At 44.1% G+C, this 14,946-nt stretch overlaps 1 protein-coding gene across 1 annotated transcript in view; it reads left to right on the plus strand.

Moving 5' to 3' along the window:
- Positions 1-251: 251 nt before the first annotated feature.
- LOC147641443 (GRF-interacting factor 1-like) overlaps positions 252-14,946 on the plus strand; it is a 52,718-nt gene continuing 38,023 nt past the window's right edge. Inside the window, exon 1 of the mRNA XM_086821445.1 lies at positions 252-579. Coding sequence (XP_086677571.1) covers positions 508-579 — 72 coding nt within the window. The 5' untranslated portion in view covers positions 252-507. The remainder of the gene's footprint in view (positions 580-14,946) is intronic.

The raw sequence follows: 14,946 nt of genomic DNA on the forward strand, positions 1-14,946 counted from the left end.
CACGGACGGCATGATAGCCCTTCTATCGCGATCAGAGAGACACATAGAATGCTCGTGCTGCTACCATAAAAAGTAGATTCTCTTAAATGTTTTCTCTTAGGTTATCGACTATCGAATAAATTCATGCAACCATTCGTGCACCTTAGTAAAACTCAACATTCATTAATTATTAATTAATAAATAAAAAGAAAGCATTTTGGGTGCATATATATTTAGGACATTTGACAATATTTTTAGAAGATAGCATTGAAAATTCTAATCTTCTTTTAGCCTAAGGTCCATAGAGTGCAAGGACAGTGAGTCACTGGGTGGGAAGTACAAGAAGATGATGCTGCCAATGCGACTCGTTTACTGTGCTGGGATTTTGGGCTTTTGCTTGAAGCAAGTATCAGCCCAGCTGTGGGATAGGAGCCGAGGGAGTGAAGAAACCAGAGCTATTTTTTGCTATTTGCTATTTGCTGGGGGTTCCTAAGCACAACCCAGCCCAACTTAGCCAAAACTTGTTCGATGCAGCACCCCATGCAAGCCCACACGGGGGCCTACCCGGCTCACAACGTCACAACAGAACTTATTCAGAAGGTACTCCATTTTCAATCTTTTCGTTTTCCCCCCAAAATTTTATCTTGTGTTGGTGGCATCACATCGTTGTCCTCCGGCCATATTGTTCATGTTAAGTAAGGCACCATGCTTCTCTCTAACCTGTTGTTTTGATCTATCCTGGAAGAAAGTGGAGCCATAGCCAAAATTTTTGATGCAGACAGTATACATTACTGGCACCACATTGTAGTCCTGGCCATATTGTTCATTTTACGCAAGGCTCCATGCTTTAGTTTTGATCTCCACACTGTGCTTTCTCTATCCTATTGTTCATGTTAAATAAGGATGTCTAGACGATGCTTCTCTCTATCATATTGTACATCTTAAGCAAGGATATCTGATCACAGCGGCCAAGTGTATATGAAGAGGCACCGTATACAAAACAATTTTGAGGAATGAAAAACAATAATCCCCATTGTGCGAGTGCCTTGAGTCTTATCTCTCAAGTTCTTTTGCTCTAAGTTATTCTTTTAGGTGTATGTGGGTGGGATTGGAGCTAATCTCTTGAGAGTGCCGTGTGACTTCTTCTTCATTAGCTTTTTCACTCCCATGCGAAGAGAGAGATTATGCATTGCCTTGGGCAAAACGGCTGGGAGGTCTTGGGCTTTTCACCGTTGTACTTCATTTCGGCACTTTGTGCAATAGCGAGTACCCATTCGAAGGTTGGTGGTTCAAACATACGCACATCCCATTGGATTTGTGTGTCTAAACCATAAAGGAATTGCCCTCTCTTGTCCACTTCAGATTTGTGCAATTGTACTTTGTTGGGAAATTGGAGAGCTAGCTGTGTGTTTTGGCCCAATTCCTTGAACTCGTCCTCAAGCCGCTCAAGATAACAAGGAGGTAAAAATTGCTTTTCAAGGTCGGTGATGAATCGGTCCCATACATAGTCGGCAACTTTGAAACGGGAGTTGGCGTGAACCCTATGTGTCCACCAAGGAATGGCCTCACCCTCAATGTAGCAACTAGCTAACACTACCTTATCAACATTTGACTTTCTAGCCCAAGCAAAATAAGCTTCAAATTGATGAATGCAAGAATACAAAGAGGTGGGATCGAGTTTACCATTTTACTTTATTGAAGTTCACCTTCTTGTGAAGATGAATTGAGGAAGTCGCCGCGGTACCGCCCTTGCGTCTACAGCTGCAAGCAATCGTTCGTGTTCCACGTGCCATCTTTGGTCTTCTTGGTCGGCGGCTTGAGTTGCTGCTTTACGGTTTGCCTTCATCCAAAGCTCCATCTCCTGCATCTGCAACTCAATTTGAGAATGGGACTGTTGCATTAACCTCTCATCGGAGATAGTAGAGGGAGGAAATGTGGTAGGGATCTAGGTGAGATTTGGCGAGGGGGGAAGTAGGAATGGAGGAAGAAGAGGTAATCACTCCTCCATGGCTTGGATACTACTTTTTTCTCAAGTAATTGATCTCCCTGTTGCTTCATGAGTTGCATGAAACTTTGGAACATCAGTGTCATTTGGTCCCCATTGAGAGAAGTGCTCCATGATGCCATTGTTGTGGTGACAATCTCTTCATGGATCTGTTGTTCCCTCATTGTCGAAGGTCGCCAAAGTGGAAGTGGTCAAGGTTCTTCTTGGCCGCAAACAAACCATCCACTATGTGTGTGGGAGACTTGTCCAGTTGCGTTTCAGAGTCTGAAAAGCTGCCATCCTTCGAGGGACAAGGGTCACACCGGAATGGGGAGTGCTTCGGTGTCTTTAACCAAGCACACAAGTGATTTTTTTTTCTTTTCTTGGCTGAGTCTCCTCATCAAAAGGCAAAAACCCCGATACCATTGTAACATGTGGAAGCTTACAAACAAGGATTATACTTTGATAAACAGTTTTCAGCAACTTTGTTCTTGATGATGTATAGCACAATGTAATGAGAATATGAGTGTAGAGAGAGAAGAGAGACAATACATAGTGTTGGGTCCCAAATACCCTTTGAAGGGTCCCATCACGTATGGTGTATTTGCTTTATTGAATGAGTAGAATGACTGATTGCTTGTTGCAAATAGCTAGGACCGAATTGACCCTAGAGATGGGTATTCAGAGTCTCACCTGTGTGGAAAAGCCCTTGTATGTGTGTGTGAACACTCACTTATGTGAGTAAGTGTGTGAACAACCTCTTCTAGCCCTTTATGTGTGTATGTGATAAGTAGTGATGTCATGGGCACTTGCCATGTGTCATTGCCCCAGTGTGTGTTGTGTCAAAAGATAGGCTATAAAAGCATTGTACTCTTTGAAGCTTTCAACACATCAATCAAAGAATCATTGCGTCATGCAATCACTGCTCCCCTCTCCTTTCAGTTTGTTACATCTCTCACTGTGAACCTTGGGAAGACCAAGGTTATGATCTTTAATACCTCACGAGTGGATAGGTAGATCCACACTGTAGTTTACATATAGTGGGAACTCATGGAGCATGTGACCTCTTATGTATATCTTGGGATCACTTTTGTTGGACCGTAGTTCTCTATGTGGAAGGCGGCGGAAACCAGATCGATGCGTGGCTATGCAGCCATGGGCTCACTCGAGAAGTAGTGCTCATAGATACAGTTTCATGAGCCGAGGATGAAGCTTTGACTATTTGACACACTAGTCACACCTGCACTCTTGTATGGAGCTCTCGTTTGGGTCCCAGTTTGTACCACAGGAGGAGACGAAGGGGGGAGCCAGTTGAGACAGATATGGAAGAGGTATATGATGGGTGGAAGCCGATGGAGAGGCCCCTAGTGATGATGATCTCACACATGATTAGGAGTACGCCTTCAGTGCCATATGAGAGTGTGTGAGCGGAGTTGGGGGCTGCACTGATTGTGATAGAGGCTCTATTCCAGATAGTGACGTACTGGCACAGGTTATGGGAGCTCCCACCAGATAGATACCCCCGGCTCGCCCTAGAGTCCTCCAGATAGCTGGCACTAGATGGAGAAACACAGTGCTGGTATGCATAGGTGAGCACTTGGTTTGGTATACATGGCATGCTGATGGTGGCACTCCCCTGGTTTCAGTACATCATAGAGGCCCCCTCCTTTGCTCTTAGTTGCACTAAGCTGAACAGGGTCATCAGGAGGAAGGACATTGTGAGACTAGATACTGAGAGGACTGTCATTTGCATGCACATGTACATGCTAATCTCAGGATTAATCCTAGAGTGCAGCCAGATAAAGAAGGATTAAGAACCAGATAGAACCAAGATTTTGGAGCATTGATGTGCAAGTTATGGCAAGGGATGGACTGGACTGGACAAGAAGACCTGTCGGCTGGGTGGAATACATGAAGAGGCTGTCGGCTGCAGTAAAACAGGTCGGGTACTTCAATGATGAACCTGGTGTCCAGGCGGGTGGCCGACCAGCAGTCGGCCAGTTCTCTAGTTTGTCCAAGGCCTATAAAAGGCATGTTTGCTCATCGTTTTGTTCATTCACTCCCTCTTGGGTGTGGGTCTAGATCTAGGACTAGAGTTAGGGTTTTCTACCTTTTCCAGAAGGCAGCCCATGGCTACAAGGATTTATGTACCTTTTTGTACCATATGATATACTGAATTTCCAGCTATCTCTCTCTCTCTCTACTCTCCCTTCTGTTTGCGTTTTTTGCATCAGCATGTTCTAGATGGTGTTTAGGGCTGAAAGAAGACTCGGTGAGAGCTTCTGCATGTAACAAGGACCTAGCATTAAACCCTTGGGGACGAAGATGGCCTTCTACAGAGATCGTCTTCTTTGCTTGATAGAGGACGGTTTGATCATATGCCCGTCCTAGATGGACACACATCTGTTATTTGGGGTGCGATGTGTGATTGGACGGATCTGCACCTCATCCCATCAATTGAGAGTGGAGACAACTAGATATGGGCCGGGGATAGCTGCACAAGAGGACAGGATATGCCAGCTTTGTCGTACAACGATTGAGACAGAGGCCCACTATTTATGCCGATGCCTTGCATACTATGAGATTAGGGGGAGGTTTCATAGTTCACTGCCTCTTTCGAGATGGATTTGGACCTGTCACGTGCACCCATGCACTTTGGTACATGGTGACAAACTGGCTCATCAACAATGCAAGAATCATGTACAGAAGTAGTACCTTTTAGGATAATTTTGTTGTATGTCGTATGCCATGACTCCTTTGTGAGGCCCAGTCCGGGACATATGTTAGGCACGAGCTACATAGGTCAGTCTCCCAGCCATAGAGGTCAGTGTCAGGTCAGTCCTCTTAACCCACTGTGGAGAATCCAACAAGTGTTCATCATACAGGTACATGTAGATGTCAGCCATAGCCATGGGATGCATGATTAAGCATGTAGGATCATTGCATGTAGAAGGGGCTAGCCCTTGGTCGGGCTGCTGGCCAACTAGCTGTCTGGCCTAGCCGACCCAGTCTGGTTTGGCCGACTAGATGTCAGGTCTAGTCGACTATCACCTAAGCCCACAAAAGGGTTGCCGACTGGCCTAGGTATGTGGCTAGGGGGTTGGTTACCCCCTTGCAAGGCCAGCCCACCTTTGAGCTTTGGTGATAGTCGGCGAGGCCTGACATCTAGTCAGCCAAGCCGGACTGAGTCGGCCAAGCCAGACAGCCAGTCAGCCAGAAGCCCGACCAGCCCAATAGCCCGACCAGCAGTCGACAAGGCCACAAACAACTGACTAGGCATTTAATGCCCAGTCGTGGGATTTTTGTAGGCCGACAGCCTCCTTAAGGAGCTGACCAGCATACATGAGCCATATAAAAAGGCAAGGCATGTGCAGTCCCTAAATGAGTAGGTACGAATAAGAGATTATCATTAGAAATCAAGCATGTATGCCTAGGCTCTTGCGAATGCATACCTATAGCCATTCTTGTGCTTTCAGCCAAGGCAAAGAAGCTCAATCTCTTCAGGAGTATTCAACACATCTACCCTCATGCCAGTGTATTTCTCTCAAAGATAGCTTCATAGTCGCCTAAAGCTTATGCACAGTTCTGCCCAGCGCTTGATCGCTTTGTCCTTGCGTTTGGCAGTGAGTTAGTCAGTTTGTCCGCTCAGTCTTGTGGACATAGTTCAACTTGTATACAGTTCTCTAGAAGAAGAAATAAAGCAAATACTCCTGCTTGTAGGGTGGGGCCCTTCAGTGGGTAATTCGAGACCCCATCTGGTGTCGTCTTTGCTACATCTCTTTCAGATTCATGTAAGCTGTTTTAAAGGATTGCTAAAGACTCACTAAACTGAGGTTTAAAGAAAGGCTTCGTTGTTTCACATGGTCCTAGCTCAGCGCATGCTACATTGGTATCAGAGCTTGGGACGTGATTCAACCAAGCAACCTAGGGTGAGGGCATCTTGTGGATGGTAAAGCTGAGATCGGGAAAAACCACTCGCCCATCTACAATGGCATCAAGCTCCGATGACATCGCTAAAGAAGAAGAACCATTCGAAGAAACGTTTCCGCAAAAAGAAGACGAAGACAACCAAAAGCTAAAGGAGTAGATAAGGCAACTTTAGATTCAACTCGACAGAGTGCAGATGGAAAAAAAAAACTGGCAGAATTACTGGCAACCTTGGCCCCAGCAGGAGACACCTAAAGAACAAAGTTCCTCAATGGAACAATGGTGTCGATGGATGAGTGAAAAGGAAGAGCGAGACCGTGAAGCAGGACTGGCCGAACAGTTGGGTAGAGAAAACCAAATGCAAGGCCAAATAGGAGCGATTGCGGGTGGAGCTCGAAGTGAAGGCGAACCACGAGCGACAGTGTCAAATCCCCACGGATCTCCTCGTAGAATGCTCCTGAAACATGACTCGAAACTTGTAACACAAAGCCAAATAACATGAAGGGGTTCAGGCCTAACTCACCACCATGGTTGTCATGGTACGAAAATACGATACCGTATGGGAATTTTTGGTACGATATGAAATTTTTGGATACCGTACGACAAAATACAGTTTTTATTTTTTACACTTACAACCTATGGAGCTTCAAGCTTGAATGTGAGGGAAGGTTGGGAGGGGAGGAGTCTACAGTGCTTGAGGAACGAGAACATGGATATGTGTCTCTTCCAGTTGGATCTCCCGATTGTCTCCAAAAAAGAACCTGGATGGGCTCGTGGCTCGATGGGGATAGCCAAGACTTGTGGGTTTTGCCCACGGCTGTCAAGGTTGGGTGGCGAGTCATGCCTGCACCCCCTTCACGTTATTTGGCTTCTGAAAGAAGAGGGTGACGAAGTCGGGGGTAATTGGAGGAGTGGGTTTTGGTGCTGTTGCTTCCAAGAGTTGGAGACGCTCCATAAGAAGCTGGTTTTGTGCTCGGAGTCGAGCTATGGTATCTATAGTAGGGTCTCCTTTGGGGGAGACGTCTTCCTGCTGATGTGTATTCTCCTTTGTAGACATGTTATTGAAGTCGGTGGTCATACCGAAGTGAAGTATGACCATCCAAGGATGCTCTCACGCTAGGATGCGGTGTGTGTGGACAAGCTGAATCTGATACTAATGTAACATGCAATGGAATTATGCGTAATGAAGGATCCTGTCACACAAAGTCTCACACTGCCTTCTTTATCCTGAGTTTCGCGAGTATTTAGCAATCCACTTTATCACTTCAAACTTGAAGGGACGAGAGAGAGAGAGAGATAGATCTGTACACCTTATAGGGTCCCAAATTAATTACCCACTGAAGGGCCCCCTCCTATTGTTGCTAGGAGTATTTGCTTTTTTAGCTTTGAAGAGAATGAAGAAGGATTGACTTGGGACTGTAGATAAGTCAAACGCAAGACCTTTGAAAGACCAAGAGTCAGGCTGAATTGTACACGGCTCTAGAAGCATGATGACCGATCTCGATGCCTATGCACCCTTCCAATGGAATGTAGGAAGGCTGCACATTTGAGGCTGAGAGAAGGGGCTGATTGGGACTGTTCTAGGCTGTGTTATGCACTATGAATGAATGAATATGATGCGTTTTACCTTCACCAAAGTGGCTGTAGCAAAACAATGAGGTGTATGAGTGCTGAAAACTGTTTGTATGCTGAAAACGCAAGGTTCTGTAGTGCTTCTTCTGGCTGAATGCTGATGATGCTGCGTTTTGATGATGTATGGCTGAATGCTCAAGCGTTGATGCTCCTTATGCCAAAGAACTGAAACGCTTGACTCCAAAGATGATGAGATGGAATGAATGATGCAAGGCTATGCTATTTATATGCTCTTATGTGCTGGTCGGCTGGTTGTGAAACTGGCCGACTACCACACGACTTGCTGGCCGACTACCACACGACTTGCATAGATGGATAATGCTTAAAATAAATGGTAAACATGCCAAAATAAATGTTGTAAAATATGGTAAAAATACTAGATGATATTCCAAGGTTTCTGCAGTGGTCTATGTGGTCTATGTGCAAATGAGATGAATGATATGCAATATGCAACCAGGCTCCGATGCAAACCCTATGGCTGCTACTGACTCTATATGCATGAATGATTCTCTCCAAGTGGGTTAAGGGACTTGATTGGCTGGCTGACTCTCTAAGGCTGAGGAATGACCTACGTAGCTCGTGCTTGACATACACTGGACTGAGGATTAGAATGGGGTCATGGCGTATGACAAATATCAAATCCTAAAGGGTTCTACTGCTGTACAATGTAGCACTGATGATGAGCCATCTTGTCGCCATGCACTATAGTGCAGAGTGCATGTGACAGCTCTTCTTCAAGTGTACTTTCTCAAACTTGAGAAGCACCCACTGATCTTCTTTATAATCAGTGTCTCTTGTATGTTTGTTGGCAGCTTTCTTCTGTTTGGCTTGAGATCTCTCTATGGCGTTGTGCACTTGAGTGTGCATGCTTTCAACGAACTTATCAGCTGCAAAGATCTGCTCTGTGGTTTGCATTATGGGCAGCAAATGCGGCCGTCCATAGACTACTTCGAATGGCGCGTTTCCTGTAGTGGAATGTACAGTGTTGTTATATGCAAATTCATTAAGCGGCAAATATCTTTCCCATGTTGCTTTCTTTTCAGCACAAAAGCATTTCAAAAGATCTAAAATCTGTAAGTTGACATTCTCACTTTGCCCATCTCTTTGGGGGTGATAAGTAGAAGAAAAATCAAGCTTAGTTCCTACATTCTCAAACAAGGCTCTCTAGAACAAGCTAGTAGTCCTTGGATCTCTCTCTCCCACTATGGTCTTTGGAAGTCCATGATGTTTGAAAATTTGGGCCAAATATATAGTAGCCATTTGGTCAGCCCCCACTGTCTTCTTCATTGGAAAAGTAAGCCATTTTACTGAATCTATGCACAATTTTCCAAATGGCATCATTCCCCTTTGGAGTCCTTGGCAATCCTATAATGTAGTCCATGGCAATGCTTTCCCACGATTTTTCTGGAATAGACAAAGGCTGTAATAAGCCTTGTGACCTGCCTTGATCAAACTTCACCTTTTGGCATATGATGCATTCATGAATAAATGCTTCAATGTCCTTCCTCATAGAAGGCCAATAGAAGTATCTTTCTAGCATCTGTGTGGTAGGAAGAATACCCCTATGGTCCAGCAAAAGGAGGTGCATGGCATTCCTCCATGACCCTTTGCCTTAATTCCTTCACTATGCAAAGCTAATCCTTCATCATTAAGAAACCTTCCCTAATTGAGAAAGGCGTCTTAATGTTTCCTTGCTGTAAACAGTGTCATATCTGGGTAAAATCTGCATCTGTAGCATATAAATCACGCATTACCTTGAAGTCGGTGTGATGTCTGATAGTGATGGCACCAACTTTAGGTCTTCTAGACAAAGCATCAGCCACCAAGTTGTCTTTGCCCTTCATGCTCTCCATTGTGAAGTGAAACATGGACAAGAAGTTTGCCCATCTCATTTGCATAGGTGACATCTTCTTTTGAGCAAGAAAGTACTTCAAACTTTGGTGATCAATCTTGACCACAAAAGTAGTGCCCAAGAGATAATACTTCCAGATGGTCAAGGCATGGACCAATGCAAGCAATTCCTTTTGATAGGTGGAGTAGTTCTTCTCACCTTCATGTAACTTCTGGCTTTCACAGGCAACCGGTCTTTCTTCTTGCATCAAAACAACACCTATGCCTACATCTGAAGCATCACAATGTACCACAAAATCTTTATTTAAATGTGGTAGATGCAAAACAATATGTTTGCTGGCTTCTTCTTTCAGCCTTTTGAAGGTTGCCTCCTCTCTTTGAGTCCAGCTAAAAACAACTCTCTTCTTGCACAAGTCATGCAAAGGTGTAGCAATGTGTGCAAAATAGCGCACATACTGCCGGTAATGTGAGCAAAGTCCAAGGAAGCTTCTCACTTCATGGACATCTTTTGGAGTTAGCCACTCCACAATGGCCTTGACTGTGGCTGGATCCATCATCCGTACATGTGCTCGGATGATATGCCCGAGTACTTGATTTCCTGCAAAAAGAACTCACTCTTCTTTGGATTTATGTACAATTTATGTGTTCTTAACTCTTGAAATACTACAATTAAATGCTTCTTATGTTCCTCTTCATTTTGTGAAAAGACAATAATGTCATCAAAGACAGTTCCACAAAATCTTCTATGTTGGCGAAAAATTTGATCCATCATTCGGTTGAAGATAGCCGGTGCATTGGTCAGACCAAAGAGCATGACCAAGAATTCATAGAGGCCAAATGTGGTACGGAACGCTGTCTTGGAGATATCCTCTGGTACAATTCGAACTTGATGATACCCACTCTTTAAAACAATCCGGCTGAAAACTGAAGCTCCACTTAGTGTGTCCAAGATATCATCGATTCTTGGAATAGGATATCTATTCTTTATGGTAACCTTACTCAAGGCTCGATAGTCCACACACATGCGGAAAGAACCATCCTTTTGCACTTGCAAAACTGGCGAGCAGTAAGGAGAGTGACTGGGTCGGACCATGCCCTTCTCTAGCAACTCATTCACTTGATTCATGATCTCCTCCCGTTGTGAAGCACACACACGGTAAGAGGCTTGATTTGGAGTCGAGCTTCCCGGAATGAGATCTATCTTATGATCTTCAGGTCTCTCAGGTGGGAGTTCTCTTGGAATAGACCTCACTAAAACAATCATTGAATTGTTGTAAAAAGTTCATATGCTAACCATTTACATTATCTTCAGATTTACTTTCTTGTGCAAAGACTAAATAACTACAAATGGAACTTTCGTTGCCTTTTTAATTTGTACATGACCCACAAGAGGAATGGAGTATTCTCGAACTCCTACTTCTAATACAATATTCTTTCCTTTATGAGTGATCTTGAGTTTGTCTTCATCTTGGCCGTAGAGAGGTACAACTTTGACCTTGCGCATCCAAGGCATGCCAAGCATCACATCACACCCTTGAGTAGGACCTATGAGAAAGTCCACATGGTCCAAGTAACTTCCTATGTGAATCCTCAAAGGATCCTTCATAGGAACAACTTGCGCTTGTTGCCCAAAAAACGTGTCAGCAAAAGTGAACATACCTTTGTCTTCCTCCATTAGACCAATAGCTCGGGCTACTTCTTTAGAGATGGAGTTATGAGTAGACCTAGAGTCAATCATAACAACCATGGGCTGGTTTCTGAGCTTACCAAATGCTTTCCATGGTTGTCTTTCTTTGGTGTCTTGGCTGGATTCGGGAACTTGCACATTAGCAATGGTGCCAACCTTTGGCTTCGATGTCTCTTTTTCTTTGGTCCTCTTTTTGCACTCCCATGCGATGTGCCCTTTTTGTCTACATTGGAAGCATCTTCCTTCTTTGATGTGTTGCTCTAGCTCTTCCTTAGTTAGCTTCTTAAAGATTGGGTTAGGCTTTTTGGCTTTATCTTTAAGATTGGATGATTTGGAGGCTGGGTAAGGCTTCTTTTCTTGCTTCTCTTGGTTCTTTGCCTTCTTTGAGTGCGGCTTCTCCGAAGAAGGCCCCTTCCTCTTGACCATCCACTTCATATCACGAGCTTCTGCATTCAATGCAGACTCCATGCAATTCTTCAAAGTGTCTTTGAGGGAAACATGCATAAGGGGCTGTAGGAGAGGATTCAAACCTCCCTCAAACTTGCAAATGACTTCGCTATCACTGATGTTGATGTATTGAGTGGCTTTAAGATAAACATCCCAAAACCGATTAATGTACTTTTGCACAACTTGTCCCACTCTATGCACACCTTCTTCTTGAAGTTTGTGGGCAAAAATTGAGCTTGGAACATAAAACTCCTAGGTTTTTGGATTGAGGTTCTTGGTAACAAGTGTTAGATACCAATTACTAGCAACTTCTTTGAGATGTATAGCTACCTGATAGAGTTTCGATTCTTCAGAATAATTACGATTTTTGAAAGCTAAATCAAACTCCGTGATGAAAGCTAAGATCTTTGTGATGTCATTGTCCTTCCCATCATTTCACACTTCTATCTCCTAGCTTGCAAGTCTCTTGCTTTTCCTTCTCCTTGATGTCCGGTACAGCCGCCTTTTTTACCATCATTGGTGACTCCGTTGGTGGTAAACTAGAGGGAGCTAGGATGCATGGCTCCAAGAAAACCGCTTGCCCAGATGAATCCGGACCAATGATTCCCTTCTCATGAAGATATTCCTTTGCAAACACCAAAGGATCACCTAACTTTGATTTCTTCACATAATCTTCAAAATGAGATACCTTTGAATAGTTGATGGCCTTCCTTGATACCACTGCTTGCGCATTCGGATCGGTTAATAAGTCCTCCATTTCTTTGAGTCGACAAAGGAGTGTTGCTTCACCATTGGCAAGAGAAGTATACCGTGTGCCTTCTCCTTGGCTTATCGACCTTGAGGATTGGGGCCATTCATCATGTCTCCTAGTTGCTCTGTTAGCATCACCACCTCTTCTTCTTGAGACTGGAGGAACATCATTGTACTACTTGTTTGTCTCATAGGCCAATTTTGGCCTTTTGCAGACGTTAATATATCTTTCTTTCTTTGTTTCTCTCTCTCTCTGAGATACGAGGCCGTTTTCACTGCCTGTTTAGAGAGGGTTTCGGACCACTTTAGAAAAAACAGCAAGCTTCTTGAACTCATACCTTTTCTTCGACCTCATCTTCTCTACCTACCGACTTGCTCGTTCACGAGGCATGCTCTGATACCACTGTCAAATCCCCATAGGATCTCCTCGTAGAACGCTCCTGATACGAGACTCGAAACCTGCAAACAAAACAAACAAACAAGAAGGGGGTGCAGGCCTGACTCACCTCCCAACCTCGACAGCCGTGGGCAAACCCACAAGACTTGGCTGTCCCCACCGAGCTACGAGCTGAGCTAACTAGATGGACGTACCGACCTATCTCTACCTCGTGACGTCCCATACCGCCACGAAGCTACCCTCGTGAGCTCTGCAGACAGGGAGTGCTTATTGTAGCCCATAGTTGCATCCAAACTACGTTTGGAACGTTCACTAACGTAAGTGAACGTGTACTTTTGATTTTATAGGTTAAAAAAACGAACGCAAGTCAACGTCGTCTTTTTTTTCCCGCTTTTCCTTATGTGCGTGTGGCAGAGTCTGTGCGGTTTCTCTGTGCGGCGCTCAAGTCTTCTCCTGCGGGCGTCTCTGTGCGGCGCTCAAGTCTTCTCCTGTGGGCATCTCTGTGCGGCGCTCAAGTCTTCTCCTGCGGGCGTCTCTATGCGGGCGCTCAAGTCTTCTCCTGCGGGCGTCTCTATGCGGCGCTCAAGTCTCTCTCTCCCCCCTTTATATCGTTTGTATATGGGCTCCACCGATCCATGATGATTCACAGTTGTATCTAGACACATGCACACTTTTTCTTTTCTTTCTTTTCCTTTTCTTTCTTTTCTTCCGATGACCGGAAGAACACAGTTGTATTATTTTTGTCTCATAGGCCGGCTTTGGCTTCTCATAGACGTTAATATATCTTTCTTTGGTCTCATAGGTCACTTGGCCTTTTGAAGACGTTAATATAACATTTCATTTCTCCCTGCCACAAAATTGAAATTAAAGGTTGTCTAGTATTACTAAGTGCTTTAATGTTCATTGATGAATCTTCAAACTTCATATTTCAAAATTTTATAAGTAAACTATAAAGTAAACTTCATATTTCAAAATTGAAATTAAAGGTTGTATAGTATTACTAAGTGCTTTAATGTTCATTGATGAATCTTCAAACTTCATATTTCAAAATTGAAATTAAAGGTTGTATAGTATTACTAAGTGCTTTAATGTTCATTGATGAATCTTCAAACTTCATATTTCAAAATTTTATAAGTAAACTATAAATTTTGTATATATATATATATATCGGGGGCAGCGTTCACTACGTTTGGAATCTTTTCAGCACGTTTTCCAAACGTATCGTTCACTACGTTTGGAACCACCTTGTTGCAGCCCAAACTAGTTGCACCCGCCGGAGGACCAGCATAGAGAGCTCTCATGGACTTCTTCCAAACTAGAGCTCCGAGAGCAGATCCACTCACTACACTTGACCTCCAGGTTGATGCAGGAGATAGGAGGAGATAGGCCGAGAGGAGTGACACATCGAGCTATGCAGAGCCCGATGCCTGTGGCCCCCGCCGACACTTGCATCACCACAAGAGGATTAGAGCCAACATTTCCCACCACCACATGAATTTCTCCTGCTGGCTCAACTTTACTACATTGGGTACCATGATGCAGTGCCCTATGCAGTATATTTTAGGGTGATGTGAGAGCTTGATGCTCTTTGTATTGGGATGAGTTTTGGCATTTCAGCTCTTGTTTCTTTTTTTTTTAGTGATGACGTATTCCATGGACATGATGTAATCTTTTGGTCTCATAGGTCAATGAATGGGATAAATGCTGGAGATGAACACAGTCCAACACCTGCTCTGAGCTCCAGCATGGTGGACCGACCTCCATACGGGTCAGGAGGTGATCAATACAATCTCGAGGAAGAGGTTTAGTGAAGAGGTCAGCTAGGTTGTCCCAAGAGGGACAATACTCTAGAGAAATGATGTCGTCAGTGACCAGCTCACAAACAAAGTGAAAATGGACCTCAATGTGTTTGGTCTTGCCATGAAAAAATGAAGTTCGAGCCAACGTAAAGGCACTTTTGTTGTCTGTAAGAATGTGAACAGAGGAGTCCGAAAGAACATCAAGATTACTCAGCATTTCCATCAACCATAATAGCTCATAGCAAGTATCCAAATAGGCCCGATACTCAGCCTTAGTTGAAGAAATTGAGATTGTATCCTGCTTCTTGGATCACCAAGAAATGAGGCCGGAACCTAAAGTGAAGCAATAACTAGAAGTTGACTACCTCTTATCTTGATCACCTGCCCAATCAGTGTCAAGAGTATCCAACAAGCTCAGTGCCTCCTCTGAAAGAGAGACCATAGTCAAAGGTACCAGATAAGTATTGAAGAACCTTGAGAGTGGCCTTCCAAT

Source organism: Cibotium barometz, chromosome 2 (assembly GCF_041138505.1).
Source record: "Cibotium barometz isolate CiBa-2024 chromosome 2, ASM4113850v1, whole genome shotgun sequence".
Lineage (NCBI taxonomy): Eukaryota > Viridiplantae > Streptophyta > Polypodiopsida > Cyatheales > Cibotiaceae > Cibotium > Cibotium barometz.